The following is a 27545-nucleotide window of genomic DNA, read 5'->3' as shown; positions in this document are numbered from 1 at the left end:
CTGTCAAATAAATAAATAAAATCTTTAAAAAAAAACAAACCCACCTCCTCTGAAGTAGTGTATTAACTTCCCAGCACTGCTCTCTGGAAATTCACTTTTCACCACTTGGCTTTACTGAAACTTTTCAAATGCGTCCTCAATCTCAGTGCCTTAATTATCAGAGTGACTTCTGTAATTACTTAACAGTCTCGGAAGCACACCAATTGTACTTCAATCTCATGCTATTATGAAACACTTCTTGTCCACCTCACAAGTCCCCAGTTACAAAAGAGAAGCTGATTTTCACATATGTTCTTCAGAAAGATATTCATGGGTCTACAATAGCACTTTCTAGATTGCTCTTTTAATGGGTCCTTGGAGGGCTTGCTGACAAAGACACCTATAACTTGAAGATGTGAGGTCAGACCCTGCAGAATAATCACCAGATGCACTTTAAATTGGTCTCTTTTTCCAGCTGGTTGGTCAGGTGATCTCCGTAGTCATCCAACACTGTATTGACTGAGGTCATTTCACGCTAATGCATCTTCCCTAAATAGTATTTATTAAAAAAAAAAAAAAAAAAGGAGGTGGGGAGAGGACCCCACAGTGTGAAAGACTCTGCAAGGACTTGAAGAAGACTCTTTGGATGGAAAACTTTGTGGGAGAAAACCTTGTCTTTTATTAAGGCACATGTGAAAAGAAGATGGCCAAAGGCCCATTAAGAAAATAAGTATCTATAATATCTATAAAATGAGAGCAAAGACTGCAATAATGAGACCAGACAAAACAGAACATAACAAATACTGATGGCGTACATGAAAGGATGCACACTTGAGCATTGACCGACCCTTCCAGAGAGACTTGATCTCACTACCCATTACCTGCGGTCCTGTTGCTTCTCATTATTGGGACTTCTCCTCTTGTCTTCTCGGGTCTCCCGTGTAAATGAGAATTCACTCCATGTCTTTCATCTCGGTCTGGAAAGGCATCTATTTGGAGGCCAGTGGAAAAGATAATTTCTAGTACGTAGCTCTAGCTCTAAGTCTGTAAGATAGCTGTCACCAGCACGTACATGGTAATCAAGACAACACCAGGAAAGATGACTATCTTTTTTTTTTTTTAAGAACATAGGAATTGTCGGGCGCCTGGGTGGCTCAGTGGGTTAGGCCGCTGCCTTCGGCTCAGGTCATGATCTCAGGGTCCTGGGATCGAGTCCCGCATCGGGCTCTCTGCTCAGCGGGGAGCCTGCTTCCTCCTCTCACTCTCTGCCTACTTGTGATCTCTCTCTCTGTCGAATAAATAAATAAAATCTTTAAAAAAAAAAAAAAAAAGAACATAGGAATTGTCAAGGAGCTCTTCTGCTCTTGACATCACAACACCTTCTCTTCCCCAACATCACAAAATGAGGTCCATGGACTGGGTCAACACTAAGAAGATAGAACTAACTTCATTTTAATAAATTACGTTCCAAGTGTAATATTCTCCTCGTAGTGTGTAATTCCTATCGGTAGAGAGAAGAGTTCAGTAGGTGAACAATAACGTTCTTGAACGTGCTTCCTTGTGTTGACTTGCTGTTCCTCACACATGTGCCCAACGTGGCTTGACGAAATCACACCACCTCCCTGACTAGGTCTCACTTCAATTCAGATCATACTGTGTCCCCGGGGTCTCCGTGTGCTTCTGCTGAGAGGAATCCTTCCCATGTCTTCCTCTACTGTACTCCAATGACAAGGAAGTCCCTGATCTTCACCCTCAAGGCAGGTCATAACCTTACTTTTTGCTTCAAAAAAAAAATGGAAGCAATTAAGGTCCCTTCCAGAGTCCTGCCACCAAATCTGCCCCCAGCCAGCAAGTATCTACACCCACAGATGCCACCTTCTGTCCTGCTCCAACAAGCTCCCTGGGCTCCTACCCAAACCCAACCCCTCTAGCTGCACGCCAGCTCAGACCAAGGACACTGTCCTGGCTACTACTTTCTTCTGTCTTAAGACAAACCACCAATCCACATTGCCTCAGGAACTGCTGCCCTAGTTCCTTCCTGCTCTTGAGCAAAATTAACCTTAAAAATTGTCTAAACTTGCTACATCCAATTCCTCTCCTGTTCTTCTTCCTCATTTTTAAGAAAAACAACTTTTTTTTCTATTTATGTAAAACATTTATAGAGTTCCAGTGTCAAAATTATGAAACCTGTTACATTCAGAAAGATCTAAATTCTATCCTTTCTGCCCTATTCCCTCCCTCCCCCACAAGTAATCATTTTCATTAGTTTTTGTTTTTTTATTATGCTTATGGATGCGTGTGTTAGGCATATATTTATATATGTTCATATCACCCTCTTAGATTCAAGTAGCATCCCATACATTGTTCTGCAGATTGCTTTTCTCCACTAAAAAAACAGAAAAGACCGCACTACAGTACACAGAGATATTCCTTATTTCTCTTTACAACCAGGGTCCTGTGGACTGTTTCTACTTTTTTGCTATTGTAAAGAGACCCACAATGAACAGTCTCATTCGTGTGTCTTTTTATATTTTTGTCCGTGTAACTTTGGGATAGATTCCCAGCAGCAGGAATGATCGGGCAAAGAGTAGATGTACATGCAATTTTGCTAGAGACTGCCAAACATCCCTCTCCTTAGAAACTGTATCTTGGGGCACCTGGGTGGCTCAGTGGGTTAAAGCCTCTGCCTTCGGCTCAAGTCATGATCTCAGGGCCCTGGGATTGAGCCCGCTTACTCCTCTCTCTGCCTACTTGTGATCTCTATCAAAAATAAAATAAAATAAAATAAAATAAAATAAAATAAAATAAAATAAAATGAAAGAAAGAAAGAAAAAAGAAAAAAAGAAAAAGAAACTGTATCTTCTTGCATTCCCATTAGCAATTTAGGGCAGTATCTATTTCCCTACAGTCTTGCCAATGGAATATGTTGTTAAGTTTGTGGATTCATGCCCATGTGTTAGGTGGGAAATGGTATCTCAGTTTTAATTTGCATTTGTCTATTTTTGGGCAACAATACTTCATAATATGAAACATTAAACTTCTCTCTTGAATGTTAAGGAACAAATTTACAAACACTTCTCCCACCAACATGTTATTTTGGAAGAGGCCTGCCTCCCTGCCTGCCTTCCTTCCTAGAGACAGAGAGAGCAAGTGCAGGAGCAGAGCGGGGAGGGGCACAGGAGAGCATCTTCGGCAGGCTCCATCTCACGACCCTGAGATCATGAACTGAGCCGAAACCGAGAGTTGAATGCTTAACCGACTGCACCATCCAGGTGCCCTGAAGAGGCACTTCTTAAGTTCACAATAAAATAGAGATTTCTTTCTTTTCTTTTTCTTCCTGGGGCGCCTGGGTGGCTCAGTGGGTTAAAGCCTCTGCCTTTGGCTGGGGTCATGATCAGGGTCCTGGGATCGAGCCCCGCACTGGGCTCTCTGCTCGGCGGGGAGCCTGCTTCTCCCTCTACTCTCTCTCTCTGCCTGCCTCTCCGCCTACCTGTGATCTCTGTCTGTCAAATAAATAAATTTTTAAAAATCTTTTAAAAAAAAGGGCAGTCTTTCTTTTTCTTTCTTTCCTCCTTCCTTCCTTCCTTCTTTCTTTTCTTCTTTTTTTATTTATTTAAGTAATCTCTACACCCAACATGGGGCTTGAACTCACAAGCCAGAGACCAAGAGTCAGCCGGGTGCTCCAACAATGGCTAGTTCTGAATACTAAGCAATTACATCATACCAATACTTTAGTTTTAAAGATAATTAGCAATACTGGATCTCCGAGATATCCAATGACCTTTAACAGGAATGTGATGCTATCTAGAAGCAGTAATGAACTTTACACAAAAAAGAGAAATTTCATAATATTATCAGTAATAACTGCCAGACTCTGTTCTAATACTGTACTCGTATTATCTTACTAATCCTCCTAACAGTCCTCTGAAGGACTGCCAAGGGGCCACAACAGGAAAGTCCCAGAATGAAGACATGAACTCAGACATCTGACTTCAGAGCCTGAGCGCTCAACCACAGAAACATTATATCTCATCACGGGATTGCAAGTTCAGAATTTGCTGAGTTGGCTTAGATAATGGAACAGAATTCTCTTTCAAAACATTTTTTGTTGTTTTTTTCCCAAGATTTTTTTATTTTAAAATTTTACTTATTTATTTTTAAGAATTTTATGTGTAATTAATATCTCCACCCAACATGGGGCTCAAACTCACAACCCCGAGATGCTGTGAGTTTGTACGCTTCACTGACTCAGGGAGATGCCCCTAGAATTCTTTTTGCCCAAGATTATCTCCTGTACGAACACTCCATATTCCAGAGCAGTAATCTCTTGCAAGTACACAAGTGATAATATCAGAAAAATGCATTTTCACTCCAAAACCAAGAGTAGGTGAAAATGTCTAAAAACTCAACTCTTGAAGAGTGAAAAATGAATGGAAAATCATCAACATTAAGGCTGTATTAAGGGTTGTTTTTCCGATCCTGGAGAGGATTTGGGCCCAATAACCTCCTGTAAGGAGGAAAAACAGTTCACAATCGGAAGGGGACACACATTTGTGACAAACACAGGACCACTTGATTTGCGCAGAGACTGGCCTCATGACCTTGGCCTCGCCAACAACAAACAGTGCTATCATAGCAATCTAGCAAGCGTATCAGAGAGCTTGAAAGGGTGGAGAATGAGAAGCTGGAAGCCAAAAATTTATTACCCTGAAATACAGGGTCCTTTCAATATCATCTGAGGAAGGGGATCTTTTTTTTTTCCTTATAATAGACAGTTATTGCAATGTGTTCTGTTTTATCAAGAACCCATAGATGTTTCATTTTTTTTTTTTAAGATTTTATTTATTTATTTGGCAGGCAGAGATCACAAGCAGGCAGAGAGTCAGGCAGAGAGAGAGGAGGATGCAGGCTCCCTGCTGAGCAGAGAGCCCGATGTGGGGCTCGATCCCAGGACCCTGAGACCATGATCTGAGCCGAAGGCAGAGGCTTTAACCCACTGAGCCACCCAGGCGCCCCGATGTTTCACATTTTTTTAAAAAGATTTTATTTATTTGTCAGAGAGAGTGTGTGTGTGAAAGAGCAGCAGGCAGAGGGAGAAGCCGACTCCCCGCTGAGCAGGGAGCCCAATGCAAGACTTGACCCCAGGACTCTGGGATCATGACCTGAGTGAAAAAAGCAGACGCTTAACTGACCAGGCTTCCCAGATGCTTCCTATTTTAATAAGAATGCATTTGTGACTTTTTAAAGTGGAACAAAATTTTTACTCAGACTGCGACATTGTAAGGTCCTCGCAAATTCACTGAACTAAGAATAAATGCTGGACACACCCACCATGAGAAACACAGATTGAAAGAAAAACCACACACCCAACTTCAGGCACACAATTCTCATCGCCTTCTCCTGCGGAAGCAAAACGACACGACAACAGTCTCGCCACCCTTCACCTTCTCATCTTCCTCCACCGATATTCTGTTTTCCTCCTTTGCTTTTGTGGTCTTCCCTCAAGTACCGAAAGGCTTAGGGGTGCACGTGAGGAAAACAGAGTTTACTGCGACCCCTTCTCCCCCATCACCCAAGTCAAGAAACAAAGGCAGCATCAGGCACAGGTCTAACTGCCAGAGTGGGATGTATATGAAAGTCATTCCAGATGAAGAGTTTCTCACTCCAATCAGTATCACGAAGATCATGACAGCGCATCCTTTGCGCTATCATTCACAGATCATTTCTCTGCGACAAGAAACCTTCTTAAGCACATTCTCCCCCAACCCCCATTTTTTTTCTTTCCATTTAACCAAACGCTTAAGTAAACCTTGAGGCATAATGTCCATGATCTGCCCTGGAGACAGGACTAGGACACACATCTACTCTTAAGCATTCTCCTCTTGGGTGGTTCCTTCTTAAAAAACCACTTCTTGGGGCGCCTGGGTGGCTCAGTGGGTTGGGCCGCTGCCTTCGGCTCAGGTCATGGTCTCAGGGTCCTGGGATCGAGCCCCACGTCAGGCTCTCTGCTTGGCGGGGAGCCTGCTTCTCACTCTCTCTCTGTCTGCCTCTCTGCCTGCTTGTGATCTCTCTGTCAAATAAATAAAATCTTTAAAAAAAAAAACAAAAAAAAAAAAAACAAAAAAAAAACACTTCTTGTCAAGCTGGACCTACCAGGCTTTTCCTTTCCTCTGTGGCCTCCTCCTTTGGATGTCACTTGGCATGTATCTCCCTTTCATGGAACAGACTCCTTAACCAATATGTCCACATGCCGTCCTTATGTAGAATCAGTTTCTAGAAATTATGAATTTGGTGGCATGGGACTTTATCACTTACCAGCCTGGCAAATGAAAGAATGTTCCAGGGGGCACAAGTCCACTTTTGATGAGATCCAGTTGGAGTTTCTGAACATGTAAGTGCAGCTGGGCGGCTCCAGGGGCCGGGGATCCACCATACCTGCCATAGGAGGACCAGAACCAGATGAGCCTCAGACTCCAAAATCAACCTTTTTTCAAAGTAAATATGAAAACCAAATTTTGCTAGCTTCTAAGAGATGGAACTTAGGATATTCCCCCAAATGTGATGTGTTATTAAGGGTCCAGAAGCGAATGGTCAAGAAAGAATTCTTGAAACATCTTCAGTGCAGAAGGTGGTTTTATTAAACATTGGGACAGGACCTGAGGGCAGAAAGAGCTACCCTGGGATTGTAAAGAGTGACTGATTACATTCTTTTCAATTGGGAAGGGTTAGGGAAGTCTCTAAGTAATTTGAAAGCAAGGTTTCCCGGACCTTGAGGGGGTCATTTTCTACTATGTAGTAAACCTTAGTTACAAGACCCTTTAGATGGCTATCACTGGGCCATACGTTTGAAGGATGATTGCTAACCTATACCTCTTAGTCAGGGGATGAGATAAAGGAAGTTTCCAAAGGGATTTTTATTTTTTTAATTTTTAATTTTTATTAGCATATAATGTATTATTAGCCCCAGCGGTACAGGTCTGTGAATCGCCATGTTTACAAACTTTACAGCACTCACCACAGCATATACCTTCCCCAGTGTCCATAACCCAACCACCCTCTTCCTCCAAAGGGATTTTTAGATGTTAAGAAGACTTGCAGGATCCTGGAGGTCAGGTTAATGTCAAGCTAAGGTTGCTTTTTGCCTCCAGAAAAGTATTAACACTGAAGCAGTTAAGCTTCTCTCTGCCCACACATAATAGATAATTTATTTTTTCATATTATGAGCTCTTTATCACAAGGCTTTGTATTAATTTACCTAGACTTCAGTGAAGATGTTGGTCATATAACACGGCCTTAGATATTTCTCCAAGACCACAATATTATGGTGCATGACTTTGAAAATATCTCTGTAAGAAAGATAACAGGCAAATAATTTCTCTTCTGGCTTCTGAATTAGGAAACTTGGAGCCAAGAATGATGAGGAGAGAGAACCTGGGTGGCTCAGGGGCTTAAAGCCTCTGCCTTCAGCGCGGGTCATGATCCCAGGGTCCTGGGATTGAGCTCCACAGGGAGCCTGCTTCCTCCCCTCTCTCTCTCTGCCTGCCTCTCTGCCTACTTGTGATTTCTCTCTCTGTCAAATACATAAAATCTTAAAAAAAAAAAAAAAAGAATGATGAAGAGATATTTGCCAGGAACAAAGTGGCCATAAAAAGTTTCCCTATTTAGGGGCACCTGGGTGGCTCAAGTAGGTTAAGGGATTGCCTTTGGCTCAGGTCATGATCCTGGAGTCCTGGGATCGAGTCCTGCATCGGGCTCCCTGCTACGCAGGGAGTCTGCTTTTCCCTCTGAGTCTCCCCCTTCTCATGCTCTCTCTCTCAAATAAATAAATAAAATCTTTTAAAAAAAGAAAGTTTCCCATTTTAGAATCCTATACAGCACTTTCAGTGAAATATCAGGTAGGCTAGCTTTTGATAAACTCTGAGAAAATCTGTCTTTCTACACAGACAAATCAAAGGTTAAAGACCCAAAAATAAATATGTCAGAGGAACTGAGGTAATGAAGTAAAGCGACTGATTTTTTTCTATATACAAAAGCGGAAAGATTTAAATTTTTTTCTTTCTCCTGTTCCAGAATAAAAGTAAGGACTTTTCTTTTATAAAACACTCATCTCAGAGCCTTACCTGGATTGTTTTTTTCTTGATGTTTTCCCAGGTGCTTTAGATTTTGCCCAATCCACCACTTACTCCCTTCCTCTAGAGAGTCCCAGAGAAGATTCTGGACTTCCAGGTTCCAAGTGTAAGCAAGGTGTCCCCCCAGACACGACAGTGATTTTCTGCTTCCTCGTAGCTGCAGTGAAACCTGTTAAGTTGATAACAATGATTTTTACCGTGTTGCTCTGGGATATTTAGCTCATTTCCTAGAATGACACCTGTTCTGATACATAACCAAAACCAGATTCCTCCCCTGAAGAACATTTTCTCTGTGAATTGTGAGCAAGAACAGTGTAGGCGCTCAGCAGCTTCCTGGTCCTTTAAATATATCTTTGGTGGGTTTGTCATATTTATTAGTATCATTGTTTTAGGAAGAGGGAATAATTTGTGAAGGAGATAAAAGTCTTTTTGTTTTTCTGTTTTTAAGAACCCAGGTGGAGTCCCTACCAGCTGAAAACAAACAGCAAAGATCAATAAAGCAATGGGCATTTATAAAGTACCCGCACCTGTGTCTACACAGCCAACTGTGCTTTTAGCTTTACAATAGCTCTTTGCTAAGCCTAGGCTGTAAAGGAATAGAAGATATGGAATAGCTAAGTCAATGTTGCTAAAAATTAAGAAATGTAGTGTGTGTGTGTTTTAAAGGAAACCATTCTTACAGAACCCCAGGACAAATTTAAATTATTGTATTCTGCTTTTTAAATACATTCAAACATAAAACTAGGCATAACCTATATGCTAAAGCTCTTACACAATCATAAAAACCAAAAAATAAATATCTGATGGAAGAATACAAATTAAATACAAACAGAACTGAAAACCAATGAAATGAAAAGGGGCTGCACTAAATACCTATCAGACAGAGAAACATGTTTTGACCACTAAATAGATATCAGACAGAGAAACAAGCTATGACCACACAGGTTGTTCTGATTTGGCAGGCACGCTCTCTCATGCTGTAGCACAAATCCATTCTCTCACCACTTTTCTTTAACTTGCTGAAAAACCTTTGTTCATACAGCATGTCATTTGTCCTTCACCTGCAAGCCATCCATCGTTTATTTCAGCCAGTTTTCTTTCTTGGTACCAAAATATAAGAATGAATACAATAAAATGTGGGCACTGAAATAGCTTGGTAGGTTTCAGGGCTCAGGTGGTTGTCCAAATGGCCCAAATGATACTTATATTATTTTTAAAAATCATTACAGAAAGACACCAGTATCCAATATTCTCTCAAGTGTCTATGCCAAGAATACACTCCTCCCTCAGTTTGAAAAATAATGCGGTAATGGAACTAAAGATAAATATGGTATGTTCCTTTCTTTTAAAACATTTACCATCTAGTTGGGGGGGGGGGGGAAAGACCTAACAATTGTAGTTAATAAAGAGAGTGCCACTGGACAGCATATATCTATGAAGACTCAGATGAGGAAGAAATTTTCCCCAGCACTTGACCATCTTGAGATAGAGGGACTGGTCATCTCAGCAGGAGTCAACGTGAGTAAATGCATGGCAAATGTCAAGTATTTAAAAGGGGAAAGAGGGGCGCCTGGGTGGCTCAGTGGGTTAAAGCCTCTGCCTTCGGCTCAGGTCATGGTCCCAGGGTTCTGGGATCGAGCCCCGCATCAGGCTCTCTGCTCAGCAGGGACCCTGCTTCCTCCTCTCTCTCTCTGCCTGCTTCTCGGCCTACTTGTAATCTCTATCAAATAAATAAATAAAATCTTTAAAAAAAAAAATAAAAGGGGAAAGAAATAATTCTGTGTGGGGCGGGTGGGATGGGCACTTGGGGAGACAGTACTGGGGAACTGAAGCTAAAAAACTGAAATGTCTTCAAATGCCAGGAAAAAGAGTATCCAATTAACATGGAAGGTTTCTAAATAGCGTCCACCAGGTTTTCGCCGCAATGAAATCGTTCGGGGGCAGGACTTTGCTGCAAAGTCTAGATTTCCCAAAACCTTCATTAACACACATACTTACGTACATACATACGTTTCAGACATTTTTAAGTGAAACCTGGGGCTGATGGAATCTTCTCTGAAGTCAACTCGGGTATCTTACACAGTGCGGTCTTTCATTCCCTATTCACGGTGTCTGATTCATACTCCCAACACGTGCTTTACCGAGAGCTTTCAATTTAAACGATCATGATATTGGTGAGCGCGTTGCTTAGAACTGAAGATCTGCATATACGACGTCTCTCGCCCACGTCGCTGGACCAGAAAACGGGGACGTGCACCCCCCAGCGCCAGCGACCCGCAGCACCGCACAGCTCAGAGACTAAGTACCGCGCCTGGGGCGGAAGGGGCGTGGCCGCCGTGATTGCGCGCGTCGCTTCCAGCCACGCCCCTGGGGCGGAGCGAGGCTTTTTCCGCCGCCGGGAGGCCGGCCCCACCCTCTTGCCCGGCGATTGGTGAAGTGGCAGCAGCGCGGCGGTGATTGGAGGGCTCACAGCCATCTCCTCCAATGGAAATGAGCCAGAGGCGGGTCCAGAGGCGGAAGGAGCATGGCGTGGAGGCAGCTCAAAGTGAGTTGAGAAAGTGGGCTGTGCAGTAGCTAGTAGTGCGGGCGAGGTGTGGGGCAAGAGGAGAATAGAGGGCTAACGTGAGCGAGGTGTGGACGGGTTTCGGCTCCGAGATCGTGGGGCCCCGGGTACGTCTGTGCGTGTGTGGAGGCACCTGCAAATGCCAGTGCGTGTGCATGAACACGCGTAACAGCACGTTCCAGTCTGGGTAGATGCAGGTCTTTGCCAACGCACGTGGGCCAGACCTTTACTGACCCCGAAACACGGGCGTATAGTGAACACATGACCGCCTAACACCGTGCGCAGGATCCAACGTGCAACGGCCCCAACCCTTCTAGATGAAATTTTAGGGCGGGGGCTTGTGAACCGCGTCCAGATACTTGCTGACATTAAGGGGGCGTTCTACAATCCGCTGGCATTAGAAACAAGACAACAAATACTTGCTCTGTATTAACAGCTGGGAGTGATCCTCAAGGGCAGATCTGACCCCATCACTAACTTGTGTAGGGAGCAAAACTCAAATCTTTATTCTGGCCAGGGTCCCTGCTTATCTCCCCAGCTTCTTTTTAAGTCGTTCTTTTCCTTATTCCTTGGTTTCCAACAAGCCCTTCTTCCCCTCTTCCTTGGATGCATCTCATTACCTTCTGCCACTGAGAGCACCTTTACACTTTTTCCTGAGCCCCACTGCGTCCTAGTTAACTCCTATTTATCCTTTGGATGTCAGCTTTTAGTTGCTTTCTCAAGCAAGCCTTCCTCCACCTCGAGGTTCTATTATTACCCTATACGTTTTTTTCTTCATAGCAATCCTCACAGTTACATGTTTGCGTGATCATTGACCAATGACTGTCTCCTCCTGAGATTGTCCTCCTTGAGGAGCGAGCACTCCTCGGAGTGCTCTTTAACTGTTGGGCAGATGATTGACTGAATGAATGAATGACTCATCACCTGGCAGTGATAACCAGAGAAAAAGCATTATGAAGCACGTTTTGAATAGGATTGTGATTCTTGACTCATTAAGACCTGATGCTCCTTTTAAAAAAATATTTTGCAACTGCTTTTATTATCCTGAAGTAGAATTTATGTATATAATGTGGTCTGTCTTTGTATTATTTTAAAAGTTCAACTAATGTCCTAACTGGAATATAAAAGAGAAATTGAAGGAATTTATAGTAAAACATGTATTTCAGCATGTAAGTGTTATGGCATGACTCAGTGAGATATAGTCAGGTGTTTTAAGTCTCTAGAAATTCTAGTGCCTCAGGGACGCCTGGGTGGCTCAGTCGATTAAGCATCTGCTTTCACATCAGGTCACGATCCCAGCAACCTAGAATCAAACCTTACATTGGGGCTGATCAGTGGTGAGCCTGCTGCTTCTCCCTCTGTCTCCTTCTTCCTCTGCCTCACACTCCCCCTGCTTGTGCTCAGGCTCTCTCTCTGAGAAATAAATAAAATCTTTTAAAAAATACTAAAAAAAAATTCTCAGGTATGTTTTATTGTCAAACACCCAAGAAAAGCACTATACCATTCCTGAGATCTCTGAAATGGGGAATAATCCTTGGTAATGTTCTGTGTAAAACAGTGGTTATCCCTCAGTCATTGAGGGAATTGCATTCCTGGAAAAGTCTGTGCAGGAGATAGTTGTGTTGATGTGGTGGACTGTAGGCTCAGATAATATGAATAGATATTTTTTACATACTGAGTGTCAGTAAGATGTTCAAAAGTCATACAAGACAGGGACAATTCATCTGTCTAATAGCCTACAACAATGCAGGATGTTTGCCTTTACTGAGTCCTCCAAAATACCTACCACAGGTCCCCTAGGAGGCGATACTGCCTCTCTTGAAATCTCTGGCTTGGAGTCCTTCAGGGCAAGATGAATGTCAGAAGTGTGGATACAGGGGCGCCTGGCAGGCTCAGTGGGTTAAAGCCTCTGCCTTCGCCTCAGGTCGTGATCCCAGTGTCCTGGGATTGAGCCCCACATCAGGCTCTCTGTTCGGCAGTGAACCTGCTTCCCTTCCTCTCTCTCTGCCTGCCTCTCTGCCTACCTGTGATCTTTGTCAAATAAATAAATAAATAAAATCTTAAAAAAAAAAAAAAAAAAAGAAGTGTGGATACAGCTACTGAAATTTGAGGCCAATGTGGGAGCAGGACTAGAAATGAAGGAGACCAGAGTTAGCAGAAGGCTGGGGATGTTTCTTCATGTGACACGTCTTTATGTCCTGTGTGTATGGGTGTAAACGGCACAGAGAATTTACTGCAGTCTGCCTTGTGGGACTCTAAATGGGCCTTGTATCTCCCCCAGAAGCGGGCCCAGGATGCTGTGATCATCCTGGGAGGTGGGGGCCTTCTCTTCACTTCCTACCTGACAGCCGTGGGGGATGAGCATTTCTACGCCGCACACTTGATGCCGGCGATGCAGAGGCTGCTGGACCCCGAGGCGGCCCACAGGCTGGCCGTTCGCCTCACCTCCCTGGGGCTCCTTCCTCGTGCCACATTTCAAGACTCTGACATGCTGGTAGGTGCTCTCGGAACACCTTCTGATTAACAAGCTCTATAGGTAATTCTGACCTCGATGGGCTGTGGCCTGCCCTTGGAGAAATACCAGGGTAGCCCGCGTATGTCTGGCTTTGTTTCCTTCTTCCTAGGAAGTGAGACTCCTGGGCCATAAGTTCCGAAATCCAGTTGGAATCGCAGCAGGGTTTGATAAGCATGGGGAAGCTGTGGACGGACTTTACAAGATGGGCTTTGGCTTTGTTGAGATAGGCAGCGTGACTCCGAAACCTCAGGAAGGAAACCCGAGACCCAGGGTCTTCCGCCTCCCTGAGGACCAAGCCGTCATTAACAGGTGGGTGAACAGCTCTATAGGGGAGGCCTCCTTCCCCGCAGGGCACTCTGCGATGTAAAATCTGCCGGTTTTTTCTGTCCTACAGTGTGGACATTTTTCTGCTATTTAGAATGTTCAGGAGCTGTGTTGAGCATCTCCTGTGTGCAGGCAGGAAAACAGGTTTTGGTATTCTACTTTAACACCCGAGAGCTACATGACTTACCTATAATCTGGAGATCATAAGCGGGAGAACTTGAGTGCAGATGTAGACTTGACTTTAGAGTTTGTGCTTTTTCCACATTGTTATTCCAGTGCCCTTGCCCAGCACTGTCCAGTAGAAATAGAATGTGAGCTCTGCGTGTAACTTAACATATTCATGTGGCCACAAAAAAATAAGAAAAAGAAGTGGGTGAAATTAATTTTAATAATATATTCTATGTAATTATTGTTCATGGTTATTATCTTTAACTCTAAATCATGTATTCTAAATGTCATTTTAACATATAATCAAAATAAAAATGATTAATTAGCTATTTACCTTCTTTCATTGGTACTAAGTGTTCAAAATCCAGGGTGCGTGTGACTTACAGCGTGCTCGGTTTGGGCTGGCCACATTTCAGGTGCTCAGTGGCACGTTGCTGGCAGTTCTTGCATTGGACCGTGTAGTCCTGGCCTTTAGTAAACTGGAAAATTTAATAGTCCACATGTACAGCTGCTTTTAGTAAGAGAGAGCCTTCTAGTGTAAAGCCCTTCTCTTTGTAAGCCCTGGGCAATATTCACTACAGCGAACCCAGAAAATGAAAAGTCTATTCTTTTTGGTATCGGAGTTTTGAGAGCCTCCTTGGGAGATTCTGATCAGCATCTTTGGGTCCGGTGATGGTCTTCTGGAAGACTGCCCTTGGGGAATTTTATTGGGCCGCACATCCTGTTTCATCATGCTTGTTTCAGGGAAATTTTCCAACATTAGAAACGAAGTTATTGACTTTCTGTTGCAATGCAGGCTGGGATCGGTATTTCCAGGCAAAGTAGATTTGTTTATGATTCGGCTGCCACAAAAAACTGCGGGCACCAGGACAATGGTACTTTGCAGAATCCATAGGCGAGAAGTGGTTGAGGGAGAGCCTGTGTGCTCAGCCTCCTCGCTCTGGGAGGCACGGAGTGGGTGCCCTGTAAACACCTGCCGCATGAATGGAGTAATTCATTCATTAAGTCCACAAAACAGGTGCCACTGTACCTGTTGAGTGTTTTTGGCTGCAAGTACCAAAGCGGCTTAACCAATAGGTGTTGGTTATTATTGCTTCTCTGGGAGGCATTAGTGGAGCGCAGGCAGGAGGTGGAAGATGGGGTCTCTTGGTGGGAGGAGCAGTGAGTCAGGAGTGGGGGCCGGACCCAGACAGATCTGGGCAGCTATGTGGTGAGTCTGGGCTGTTGCCAGTGCTAGGTACTAGAGCGGCTTGTTCATAAGTTTAAATCATTCCCTCTGTGTTTGATGGTGTTCTGGCAAGTTCTCTAGGAGTTCCAGAGGTTAGACTTTGGAAGTCTAAGAACTGACTCTGATTTTTTTTTTATCCTGTTTCTAAAAATCAGAAGTATAGTGGAAATGGCCTTGAAGCCACCTCGCCAAAGTCTCTGCCTTCTGGCTGAGGGCTCTAACCTTGTCCCCTCTCTACCCACTTCTGTCCTCCAGATACGGATTTAACAGTCATGGACTTTCGGTGGTGGAACACAGGTTGCGGGCCAGACAGGAGAAACAGGCCAGGCTCACAGAAGGTAAAGTGGGGGTGCTCTCGAGGGACTTTCTTCCTTTATTGGAAGGAAATCTGTGGGAAAAACGTCAGAACATTCCTAGTGAAATAAACATGACTGAGCAATAGGAAAAAAAACACCTATGGAACTAGGGAATTTTCCTGACTTTATCACAGCCGCCAAGATTTTAACTGAATTTTACAGTTTAGCAAAGACTCACTTAGTTTCTGCCTCGTTATATAACCTGGGTTATATCATAACTGGGGCAGCTTGGAAATGAGCAAAGCAAAGCGGCTCCTCTGTGGTCACATGGGTGGTTAAGACGTGAGCAGGCCTTGAGCGCCATCTTCCTCCATCTTGCTTATGGTCCCTTTGTGTGTCTATAAATAATGCATGTTAATTATAGAAGCATTAGTAAATACAGAGAAGCATAAAGAAGGCCATTAAAATGACTCATACTCCTTCCTATTTGGGGAGAGCTGATCCTGCCATTTGGGAAACTATCCTTATGACTTGTTCAGCAGCCCCCATTCTGGGATGCTTCCATATGTTCTCTGGGGACTCTGCTTTGCTGTCCCTCAGGATGCATGTGAGTGTGTGTAGCCCTATTTTGTCCGCTCCCTACCTTCCCAGTCGCCCTCTGAGATTGTGTGGGGCTGTGGCCATTTTCCTCATTGGGTCCCTCTGGACCTCTTTTCAGGAGTTTAGTCTCGTGTTCTCTGTTCTCTAAGGAACAGAAATTGCAAAAGCTGCGATGCCCTTTTAGGACGGAGTAATTCAGGAATTTCTAACTTCAAAGTCTTAGCCCTTTGGGTAGCTAACTGCTGACGGAGGCTCCATTAGCTGCATGAAAGGGATGCTTTTTTTTTTTTTTAAAGCCAGCTTACCTGCTCAGGGAACAATCAGCTTACAAATGGTTTGGCTTGGTGGAGGCTGGACTTGGGAAGTCTGGAGGTCTGGAGGCCTTGTGGAGCTTTTGTCTAACTGAACGCTAACCCCCTCCTCATCTCCCTTCCCCCACGGTATATTTACTTTAAAGCTGATGACTAAAAGGATGACTAGTTTAGGGTATGAGAAGGTGGGATGCTGCTGTTTGATCCTACCAACCTGACACACATTTTGGGGGCCCACTTGCAGTTCCAGGTCTTTTCCCAATCACCAGCTGGAAGAAGTAGGGAGCACCCCTGAGGTATCCGTGACCTTTGCAGATAGGGTGGTCGCTTAGAAGTACAGACAACCTCTTGCTTTGATGGATAGTAGGTTTCTGAAATGTTTTTCTTAAAGTCCAAAATGCAGTTCGATAATCCCATGGGTTTTTAAGTTGGTTGGCTTAGTACTTACTGTGCAAATTGAGACATTTTGGAGAGGGAAGGGTGCAGGCATTAATAATTATGCCCAGCCATAGGCTGGATCCTGGAGCCCTGGCATGAGCGCTCACCCTAGTTATGAGGGGGAATCCCTTCTCAGAGAGCTGAAATTCTAAGTTATTAAAGAGTTGTACCTCTATATTTTAGGCATGATTAGTAGAAAACATTTTCCAGTATCGTAGACATATTCTTTAATTTTGCTTTTTCTTCATCACTGCCCACCCGGTCACGTGACTTAAGGCCAGCAGACAGCCCTTGAGTGTAAACATTTGCCCCTTCTGACATGCCTGTGGATTTCCAACGGTCCGTATGACACTTATGAGCTCTAGCTTTTTATCGCTAGTATTTGCACTCCAAATTGCTCCATTTTCCATTAAATTAAAAAAAAAGAAAAAGGGCACAATGCAGTAAAACAAGCTAGAGGTTGCCCTGACACTGCTGCGCCAAGGCGGTGAGCTCCTCTGGGTCCACCGGCCGCAGCACCCGCCGCTGTCGTGGTGTTTACCCACCAGTTCGGGAAGGTCCCGTGCAGAGGTCAAGACCTACAGGGCTGTTCGCTGGCCGGCCGGCCGTGTAGTCGAGGACGTCGTGAGCTTGTTAAACTGGAAATGGCATTTGGGGGCAAAATCTTGACAAGCGATCTTCACAGAGGGGCTGCCCCTGGGAATAAACCTGGGGAAGAATAAAACCTCGGTGGACGCAGCTGCGGACTACGCGGAGGGGGTTCGTGTCCTGGGCCCCTTGGCTGACTACCTGGTAGTGAATGTGTCCAGTCCCAACACCGCCGGGCTGCGGAGCCTTCAGGGAAAGGCGGAGCTGCGCCACCTGCTGACCAAGGTAGGCAATTACACGTCCGGGCTCCGTTGGGCCGCCTTTCCAACCCACTCCTTTCCGGTTCTTTCTCCAGAGGGAAGCTTCATCATCACTGCCGAGGAGGGGGCCTTAGCACCTGGACCGATAGGGTCCCCTTCTATCCTTGAAATTCCCTCTGGTAACCCTGATTACGCTCAACAGTGATTAATGACTCGGTCACCTGTTCCTGCTGTTACACCATAAGGTCTGAGAGAACAGGGGCCTGGGTCTCTCTGTCCCTAGCAGTGAGCACACTGAATGAATGAATTGGATGACTCTTTATCAAATAGTATTTTTGACAGTAATTCCTTGTTAGGAATTACTCACTTTTAAGGAAAGAAGTCTAAATAAACCTTAATAGATTAGCTAATGCCAGTGACAACACTAGGGATTTAATCTTGGGGATCCCTTGGTTCAAGAGAATCAGATTCATCTTCATGGGGTCCTTGGCATAACTGAGAGCTTTACTTCCGGAAAGGGAGATGTTGCTGGTGCTTCCGTGTGAGAATGAGCTGATGTGCGGCTGCAGTCCTGTGCACTGGGGGCTGTGGCCTCAGGGGACCCTGTCTCTGGCCACATGTTACTGTAGGTGCTGCAGGAGAGGGACGCTCTGCAGGGAGTGCGCAAGCCAGCGGTGCTGGTGAAGATTGCACCTGACCTCACAGCCCAGGACAAGGAGGACATCGCCAGCGTGGTCAGAGAGGTGCGAGTCGGGCTGGGCCCTGGGACACCCCTCCCTGCCTGCGCGTTGGGGGCATCTGGCCAGCTGGGCTAGTGTGCGGTTTCCTTTCTGTGATGGTGAGAGCTGGGGTTTGGTATGTGCCATGATGTAACTCGACACAGAATACAGAGCGAATGTTTGGAGGAGTCCTTGCCCTGTACTTCTTCCTCCCACATTCATCCAGCAAGGGGTCTGAGGCTAGCGCTTGCAGCTTGGGTCAGACTGGGGTATTCTGTCACTGTCTGCAGTGTGACCCCAGGTCCCTGTGTCATAGGAGAGTGGTGGAAACACAGACTGAACCTGGAAATCCTGGGTTCACATCCTAGTCCACCACTTATTACCTAGGGGCCTTGGGCAGGACAAAAGTAAGTGGTTCTCACCAGCCATGACTGGAGGGCTTTCTCTCTCTCACTGCAGCTGGGCATCGATGGACTGATTGTCACCAACACCACAGTGAGCCGCCCTGCCAGCCTCCAGGGTGCCCTGCGCGCTGAAACTGGAGGGCTGAGCGGGAAGCCCCTCCGGGACTTATCCACCCAAACCATCCGGGAGATGTACGCGCTCACCAAAGGCAAGAATTCAGTCCCTGTGTCTTCACACTTGTGTGAGGCTCGCCAGGCTCTGGGGTTTGATCCGAATCAGGGTTCCCTGAAGTGCTGCACTCAGCAGGGGCTGGAGGGCGGCAGGCACACTGAGGCTCTCGCGTTGCCCACCTGTCCTGACGCTGTTGCATGTGCTTCGGTGCAGGCGGAGTCCCCATCATCGGGGTCGGCGGTGTCAGCAGCGGGCAGGACGCGCTGGAGAAGATCCGGGCGGGGGCCTCCCTGGTGCAGCTGTACACGGCCCTCACCTACTGCGGACCGCCCGTGGTGGGCAGGGTCAAGCGGGAGCTGGAGGCCCTTTTGAAGTGAGTGGGGCCACGGGTGGCTTGAACTAGGAGAACTTAAATGTGGCATCAATTCCAAAGACTCAAGTGAAGGAGGTGCTATTCAGTCTCTATTTATTCCTCATTCAAAAAGGATTCAGAAACACAGGGCAAGGAGGCCCCTGGGTGACTCAGTCACTGGGTGTCTGCCTTCGGCTCGGGTCGTGGTCCTGGGGTTCTGGGATCGAGTCCTGTGTCGGGTTCCCTGCTTGGTGGGGAGTCTGCTTCTCCCTCTCCCACTCCCCTTGCTTGTGTCCCTCTTTCGCTGTGTCTCTGTCAAATAAATAAATAAAATCTTAAAAAAAAATCCCCCCCACACACAGACAGGGAAAGATGACTGTGTTGCTTCTCTGACAAAGGACAAACAGGGCCAAGGAATTCAAGATTAACTTCCCAGACAGTGTTGTCTATGGGCCTGAGGAGTTTGGGCAGCTACCCTGTTCAGTAACATTGGCTTGAGGTCAGGGAGCTGGAGCTGTTAACACTTGACATTGATTCTCTTCCCGGTGTGAAGACTTAGATGGAAATTCCTCTAGTTTCCTGGGCGAGGACCACAGAGGAGGCACGAGGCATGCCTCTGGGGGAGACAGAGGCAGGGGCAGTCAGTGAACATGGGCTGCCAGCGAGAGCAGGAGCTGTCCTTCATCATTTGCTGAAATTGCTTTGTTTTCTCCTTTTCCAGGGAACAGGGTTTTACGAGAATCACAGATGCCATTGGAGCAGATCATCGGAGGTGAGGACGTTGCCGGTGGCAAGCCTCATGTGGAATCTTCTCACTAAAGCAGGAGGGTCTCTGTGGCTGGACTGAGAGAGGAGAGCGGCGTCCCCCACCCACAAGAGCCCTTCCTCTGGCCCAGCTTTTGTCAAAGCCAGTCACAAGTGTCACCAGAACCAACGTGCGGCTTTCTTTAATCACTTGTTGGACCACAACTGTGTTAATGTTTCTTTCTGGACTCAAATCCCATTAATATTGCAAGGACATTAAATATTTGAGGGAAAAAAATCATGAAAAAATCCACGAAAAAAAAATCATGGAAAAAATAAAGCCATTTAAAACCTGATTTAAATCTCAGCCCTACCTGGAGGGCCCCGGGCTTTGCCCTGATACTGTAGGTCCTCGTGGGTCTCTGCTGTCTGGGGTTTGCATCGAGCTTCTGATGAGCTTGACTCTCTTTCATTCTATCTTAACTTTTTATTTACTTAAAGTTTTTCACTTTATTTTGAAAATACTTCAGACACAGACAAAGTTCCAAGAATCGGGCTTGTGGGTGGCCATCCTCTCTCTGTCTGCACGTTGTCTTCCCTCTGTGAATCTGGGTCCTCAGCTTTTCTTATAAGGACACGGGTCATGTCAGAGTAGGCCCCACTCCCACGACCTCAATTTAATTTGGTCCCCTCGGTAAACATAGGATCTCTGCAAATAAGGGCACGCTCTGGAGGTCTAGGTTAGAAGATTTAACATAGCAATTGGGGGGAGACACAGTTCAACCCATCACAGGAAAATGGGCTCGCTGTCCCCTTTATTATTTGTGACTTGGGGTGCCATCGGGCAGACAGGTTCTCAAGGTGCTTGAAGACTTTAGACAAGATGCTAAAGAGGTGCGTCATTAACTAGAGAGACTGAGCAACACCAGTCTTTCCAATACCGAAAAGCAAAAGGCGGAGAGAAGCTGGAAACCGTGTCTGGGCAGTGCTGTTAGGGTCTGGTGCACCTTCACAGCTGGCAGGAAATTACCTTTGTTCCCATCATCTCAGTATGGATTTTATTCTAAAGTCGATTTCTCAGAAGCTCTGCAAGAGGCCCAGGATGGTAATGGCGCTTATGGGTCCCGTTGCCTCGTCGTTGAATCTTGGCCTCAGCTGGGCCCTCCTGTGTCGGCTCACTTTCTTGCCACGAAACCAACAGCTTGTCTCATGCTGTCCTTTTCAAAGACATTTCTCTTTTTTAAAAAAATAGCCCCAAATAAAAGTCATGGACCTCTTTTCCCCTGTAAGTAACTCTTTCCCAGAGGTAATCACAGGTAACTTTTGAATCTTTATAGATTTTTCCAGAAAAATTTTTTAATATACAAACACATATGTTCATAGCTATCTTTTTATCTCTCTGTGCACACATGTATAGAATAATTTTAGGAAAATAAGACAAAGAATTGTTTTTTAATACCAAGTCCTATGAGAGTAAATTGCTGGTCTAATGCCCCATCATCCTGAATACTGTACTGTGGCTTTCTTGCAAACAAGTACATTTCGCTGCACAACTGCAACACAACCATCAAAAATCAGAAGAGGAGCACAGACATGTCACTTCATCTACAGGCTGTGTGGTAGGCAGCATTTCTAAAATGCTTCCCCCCTTTCCCAATGCTCTGTCCTCATCTCTGGAGCCTAGCAACGTGATGAGCTATCCCTCCCATGACTGTTAAGTTACGTGGTTTAATGTTGGAGCCACCTTGAAGACAGATTATCCAGGTGGGCTCCATCTAATCACATGAGCCCCATGAAAAGCAAGCGTTTTCTCTGGCGGAAGAAGACATCAGAGAGATCAGAAGTATCAGAAAGCATCAAAGTGTTGCTGTTTTGAAGACGGGTGGGGGGCATGAGAAGGAAGGTGTTGGCCCCTGGCTGGTAGCCAGCAAGGAAATGGATCTCAGACCTGCAGCCACAAAGAGCTGGATTTTGCCAAACACTTCAGTGAGCTTAGAAGCAGATTCTTTCCAAACTGAGTAAGAACCCAGCCTGTCCAACGCCTTGGTCCCGGCCTTGTGATACCCTGAGCATAGAACCCAGCAGATGGGGCGTCTGGGAGTCTCCGTCAGTTAAGCGCTGGACTCCTGATCTTAGCTCAGGTCATGATATCGGGTCCTGGGATTGACCCCTGCAATGGGCTCCCTGCTCAGTGTAGCGTCTGCTTGAAGATTTCCTCCTCTCTGCCCCTCCCTCTGCTTGTGGGCTCTCTCTCTCTCTCTAAATAAATCTTTGAAAAAAGAAAAAAAGAATCCAAGTGAGCCTCAACTACTGATACAGAACTGTGAACTGGGGTGCCTGGGTGACTCAGTCGGTTGAGCCTCCGACTCTTGGTTTCCGCTCAGGTCGTGATTTCAGGGTCCTGGGATCAAGCCCCTTGTTGGGCTCCCTGCACAGTAGGGAGCCTGCTTCTCCCTCTCCCTCTGCTCCTCCCCCTGCTTGTGCTCTGTCTCTTTCTCTCTCAAGTAAATAAAATCTTTTAAAAAATCAAGATCTACATGGGGGCAGGGCTTGTTGCCACTGGGGGCGGGGGTTTTGCTGCTCCCAGGCCCTCTCAGTGGACAAGTAGGGAATACACACCTGTGTCAGCGCACACACACACACACACACACACTTCTATATATTGAAAACCATGAGTTTAGACTGATGCCTTCAAATCCAATCCCAAGGGGCACCTGGGTGGCTCAGTGGGTTAAGCCTCTGCCTTCAGCTCAGGTCATGGTTCCAGGGTCCTGGGATCGAGCCCCACATCGGGCTCTCCGCTCAGTGGGGAGCCTGCTTCCCTTCCTTTCTCTCTGCCTGCCTCTCTGCCTACTTGTGATCTCTCTGTCACATAAATAAATAAAATCTTAAAAAAAAAAGTCCAATCCCAAATCACAACGTTCATTCTAGCTTCTTCCCTCCCTGTACTTGTGACTCCCGTCTGACAATGGAAACGCTGGCTCTCTTAACACTCTGTTTTCTTATTTGGCCCATCCTCTCATGTATATCTTATTCCCGGTTTCCACTCTCTGCAGAGTGTGGGCATCCTTTTCCCTGCTTGGGGCCAGGCACCCTCTGCCCTCCCACCCCCCCCCCCCGCCCCGCCCTGGCCCTCCCAACGCCCTGCGGCTCTGACACCTGCTCCAGGCTGCTCCCGCAGCAGACACCCTCCGTACACTACTGAAGCTCTGATCCCTGTGTTGGCCTGTCGACTCTGTGTTCACTTTCCTGGTTGGCGGGGACTCTGAGGCTCCTCACCGCGTGCCCCCTCCACTGCCTTTGCGGACATGCCCCCTCCTTCTGCGTGGGCTTCCATGGTCTGTGCCACCTGCTTGTCTTTTGCCCCATTGCGGGGCCAATGGTTCTGTGCATATGTTCTGTGCATAATTGGCCCCGCCATCAGGTGGGCCTTGTTCTGCGCCACCTGATGGCTTCATGACTAGCTGCTTGGGAAAGGGAAGGCATCAGGAAGAGTTACCCTTTGGAAGGTTCTCAGTTGGAGACAGACATTCTGTCTCTTAGCACAGTTGCACAGGTGGCTGTTTCTCCCTTGAGGACCAGAGTAAGGAGTTGGCTTGCGTTCAGGGGCCATGTGAGAGAAGGGGTACGAATTCTTCTTGATTCTCAGAATGTTGCTCAGAGCCCAGAGAAGCCCACAGTGCTAGGAGACATAGACTGACGATGCCCACGTAGCCGTTTGGGGCCCAGGATCATTGAGTGGAATGGTGCTCCGAGTTTCTAATACCATTTGCTAATACATTGTTCACTCCTATATTTTATGTTCTGTGCATAATTGGCCTGGCCAATTTCACATTAGTTAAATATAAGCAGTTAGTAAGTTAAAGCTTATTCTGCAACTAGCTTTTTTCACGTACCATCATGGAATTTTTCAGTGTTCTTTAAGATCTACCATGTATTTTCTGACAGAACTCTGGTTTTCGACAGGGTAGACGCACCAATGATTACTGATGGCATGTGTAGGCTGTCTTCACGGTTCCCATCACAGACGGTGCTGTAGTGAGTGTCTTGGTTTATGTATCTTTTGTTCTTCTAGTAGAATTTCTGTAAAATAGACTCCCAGAAGTGTTACCACTTGGGCGAAGGTTAGAGGCACTTACATTGTTGATAGTTAACTGCTAAATTGCCATTAGAGAGAAGTTTGCCAAGTTTTACTTTCTCTCCGGCTTTGTAAGGGAGGGACTGTTTCCTCTTATGTTGCCCCACATGTGACTTTCCAACTGTGGGTCGGGAATAAGCTGTTCTTCCTTCTCTACTTTCTCCCTGGGAATAGCTTACATTATGTCTCTTCCTTGTGGACAAAGAAAACAGGAACTGTGGGTTTAGCAAGCCACCTTGGGCTGCAGCCAGAGTGACTGCCACATCCGTTTCTATGTGTGTGTGTGTGAGAGAGAGAGGCTTCCACCAAGTCAGACCACAGGGAAGGAAAACAGAAGGGGAATAGTTTTCTCTGGTTCTCTCATTCTTACCTGTTTGGGTCAGCCTCCGGCTGGTGGGGCCTACAAGACGGCACAGTGCTGTATCAGAAGGGGCTGGGGCTCCTTCCGGCAGTGGTTTCCCTCAAAGGGGAAGGTCCAGGGGCGCCTGGGTGGCTCAGTGGGTTAAGCCTCTGCCTTCAGCTCAAGTCATGATCCCAGGGTCCTGGGATCGAGCCCAGCATTGGGCTCTCTGCTCAGCAGGGAGCCTGCCTCCACCTCTCTCTCTGCCTGCCTCTCTGCCTACTTGTGATCTCTGTCTGTCAAATAAATAAATAAAATCTTTAAAAAGGTGGGGGAGGTCCATCAAGTCACACACATCCAGTGTTTTTAAAAATAGCCCTTCTCTGCTGACCTTCCAACGGGCTGCTCTGGCTCAGGTGCCTTAGCCAGTACCTTTCGTCCAGTTATCCATGAGGACGGGAGCAGGAAAACATCCCATCAGAAAGGTGTTCTCGAGGTCAAGCAGGAGACTGAGACCCATAGTTGAGATGATTTGCTTGTCTTCATCTCAGGGCCAGCGGTGTGACTCGGATAGCTCAGGAGGTTGCTGGTGGCATTCAATCAGTGCCCCTTGGCAGGAAAAGCGAGTGTGCAGGACATTGGGGGCCCTTCAGCTCTGCTCTCAGGTGTAGGCTGGAGGGCACAGGCCCCATCTGGAAGGAGATGGCTGTTCTTCTGTTCTTCTGTTCCAGCTGGCTGGCCACCAGGAGGGCCAGCCAGCATCTCATTGGCTCAGAGAAGGCAGAAATCTGCCTGTTTAAGATCTGAGCTGATGCTGTACCAGTCCATGAAAACTGGGTTGTGGACCAGATGCGAAGGAAGGTCTCTGATTCAGGTGTCTGGCCCATTCCATCCTGCGGCAGTAATTAGGAGCTCCCAGGAGCCAGGAGCACCCCCTGGGGGATGGTTGCAGGGCTGGGAATAATACCAGGGGAAGGCCCACCCCAGGGAGTGCTGTTCACTCCCTGACTTACTGTGGTTGGGGGAAGAGCACAGACTTCAGAGCTCGACCTCAGGAGACTCACTATTCCTGCTGATGCCCCATCTTTTCACCTGGAAAAACAATGGTTTGGAGGATTAAATGATATCCTTACGCAGCTTTTACAAAGATGTGTACTGTGTCTCCGGCACATTAGGTACTTATTTGCTGTGAGCAGTCATGCTAATGTTGTGTGCCTCAGTTTCCCAAATGTAAAAGGAAAAGAAGGACATTGTCCATCTCAAAGGGCTGGACAAAGTGAAATAGTACTTATCACTTCCTACCTGCCTCATGAGAATTATTTTAAATATTTCTCATCATCACGAAAGTCCTGCAAATGGGTAGTATTATGCTTGTATTTAACAAACAAACACAGGGATTGAGAGATTAAGTAACTTCCCCAAACCAGGCAGCCTGCGATCAGCAGAACTGGGCCTCGGGGCCCAAGTTTCTCCTTCTGATGCAGGTAAAGGACCTCATAGGACATCAGAAAAGCATTACTAGTCCTCTTTCCCTTTGTTTTGCCTTCAAAAAAGTTCATCTTCTTTTGGGGCTCTTGGTTGGCTCGGTTGGTGGAGCATATGACTCTTGATCTCAGGGTTGTGAGTTCAAGCCTCATGTTGGGCATGAAGGATACTTAAAAAAAAAGTTCATCTTCTTTTAACGGATAGACTTCCCCCTGTGTGGAATTAATTTTTTTTTATTTACTTGACAGAGAGAGATCACAAGTAGGCAGAGAAGCAGGCAGAGAGAGAAGGGGAAGCAGGTTCCCTGCTGAGCAGAGAGCCCGATGCGGGACTCGATCCCAGGACCCTGAGATCCTGACCTGAGCCAAAGGCAGAGGTTTAACCCTCTGAGCCACCCAGGCGCCCCTAGAATTAATTTTTTAAAAGCCTTCAGAGATACTGAAATACGGTGGTAGAATGGAGTTTGGTGATCAAAGCTCAGAACCTAGGAAAGGTGGGGAACCTTCTGTAGACACCTCCATGCCAGCCAGGGCTGAGCCTGAAACTCCAAGACGGAGCAGCTTGAAACATCAATGACTTCTCATCCCACACAGCGTCTCTGGGTCAGGAATTCAGGAGCAGCTCAGTAGGGTGGATCTGGCTCAGCCTCTCTCATGAGACTGCAGCCAGGATGCTGGCGGGGGCTTCAGTCAGCGGAGGCTTAGCTGGGGCTGCAGGATCCCCTTCCAGATGGTTTGCTCCTGTGGCTTGGGAGGAGGCGCTGGCTGTTGGCTGGGTGAGTCAGTAGATCTCTCCACACGACTGCCCAAGGATCCTCAAACCATGGCATCTGGCTCCCTGAGAGTGAGTCATGCAAGAGAGGAATGCAAGGTGGAAGCTGCAATGCCTTTCATGATACAGTAGTGCTGGAGTCATAAACTGTTACTTAGGCCGCTTCATTCTGGTCATTAGAACAGGGCTGCTGGTTCTAGTAAAACTAACAAACACAAGCAACAGGATGCCCAGTTTAATTTGAATTCCAGATAATCGATGAATAAACTTTTAGTATAAGTATATCCCATGCAATGTTTGGTACATACTTATGCTAAAAATTTTTTGGCATTTATCGGAAATTCAAATTTAATTGGGTATCATTTATTTTATCTGGCAACCCTATGTCAGAAGCAGGTCACTTAGTCCAGCCTACACTCAAAGGAAGGGGAAAAATGGCTACATTTTTGAAGGAGGAAAACCAAAGAATTTGTGGAGATACTTCTAAACCACTACAGGCAGAATTTTGAAAAGTTTCATTTGGTTATGGTGTTTGTGGATGTTTGCATGGGAGTCTCATGGGATGAAGAAGTTCTGGATAATAATCTTGTACATTTGTAACTTTACAGAAAACTACAGACAATATCTCCCTTGGTCCTCGGACAGCCCTGTGAGGCAGGGGAAGCAGTGGTCATGATCTTCATTTTACAGATGAGGAGGCAGAAATGCTCCACAGATGTTATGGGTACAAATGGTGGAGGGAGGACAGATTCTTCTGGTTTCAAGTCTAGTGTGTGTTGTGCTCTACCCAGCAGTGTCTTCGTACACCACTGATGCCTTCACATTATATGATGATGATTTTGTGTAGTGGATTCATTTTCTACCTCCTGTCATGTTGTTATTTCAAGTGGGTGATGGCATTTGTGGATCTTTGTTGCTGTGCTGTATCCTGGGTAATGGGGGGAGAAGCTAAGGGCCAAGATGTAGTCCTCTCTCTCCACACTCACAGGCTCTGGAATCCACCCTGGCTGACTGTGGGGGG

General features: G+C 46.2%; 2 protein-coding genes and 1 long non-coding RNA gene across 4 annotated transcripts in view; 1 reads left to right on the top strand and 2 right to left on the bottom strand.

Annotated features, from left to right (window-relative positions):
- The window catches only part of PKD1L3 (polycystin 1 like 3, transient receptor potential channel interacting), a 50726-nt gene extending 41061 nt beyond the window's left edge, over positions 1 to 9665 (bottom strand). The window contains 4 exon segments of the mRNA XM_032323447.1: positions 861 to 968; positions 6295 to 6414; positions 8100 to 8234; positions 8237 to 9665. Of these exon segments, the coding sequence (XP_032179338.1) occupies positions 861 to 968; positions 6295 to 6414; positions 8100 to 8234; positions 8237 to 8393 (520 nt within the window). The 5' untranslated portion in view covers positions 8394 to 9665.
- Positions 9666 to 10569: 904 nt separating this feature from the next.
- DHODH (dihydroorotate dehydrogenase (quinone)) lies at positions 10570 to 20093 on the top strand. Of its 2 annotated transcripts, none has more exons than XM_032325732.1 (9): positions 10570 to 10653; positions 12953 to 13165; positions 13296 to 13495; positions 15162 to 15244; positions 17237 to 17424; positions 18029 to 18142; positions 18578 to 18731; positions 18908 to 19067; positions 19768 to 20093. In XM_032325732.1, exons 1-9 carry the CDS (start codon positions 10633 to 10635, stop codon positions 19820 to 19822), a joined length of 1188 nt encoding a protein of 395 aa, XP_032181623.1. In that variant the 5' UTR covers positions 10570 to 10632; the 3' UTR covers positions 19823 to 20093. The 2 variants fall into 2 exon arrangements, with proteins under 2 accessions (XP_032181623.1, XP_032181624.1); XM_032325733.1 differs by lacking the exon at positions 10570 to 10653 and adding an exon at positions 10690 to 10778.
- On the bottom strand, positions 13490 to 14496 carry LOC116579851. Its single transcript, XR_004281439.1, has 3 exons — positions 14013 to 14496; positions 13698 to 13828; positions 13490 to 13632 (listed from the first exon to the last, which is right to left on the bottom strand). It is a non-coding gene; the product is annotated as an uncharacterized LOC116579851 (long non-coding RNA).
- Positions 20094 to 27545: the final 7452 nt, after the last annotated feature.

Source organism: Mustela erminea, chromosome 19 (genome assembly GCF_009829155.1).
Source record: "Mustela erminea isolate mMusErm1 chromosome 19, mMusErm1.Pri, whole genome shotgun sequence".
NCBI classification, from domain to species: Eukaryota; Metazoa; Chordata; class Mammalia; order Carnivora; family Mustelidae; genus Mustela; species Mustela erminea.
The sequence above is the reverse complement of the archived record's forward strand: the minus strand, read 5'-3'. Positions and strand labels throughout refer to the sequence as shown.

Excerpts from the sequence above, each read along its gene's own strand:
- DHODH (XM_032325732.1), top strand. The coding sequence starts at position 10,633 with ATGGCGTGGAGGCAGCTCAAA. Across the intron at positions 13,166-13,295 it reads TTCAAGACTCTGACATGCTG|GAAGTGAGACTCCTGGGCCA; the intron begins GTAGGTGCTCTC and ends CCTTCTTCCTAG. Across the intron at positions 18,143-18,577 it reads TCGCCAGCGTGGTCAGAGAG|CTGGGCATCGATGGACTGAT; the intron begins GTGCGAGTCGGG and ends CTCTCACTGCAG.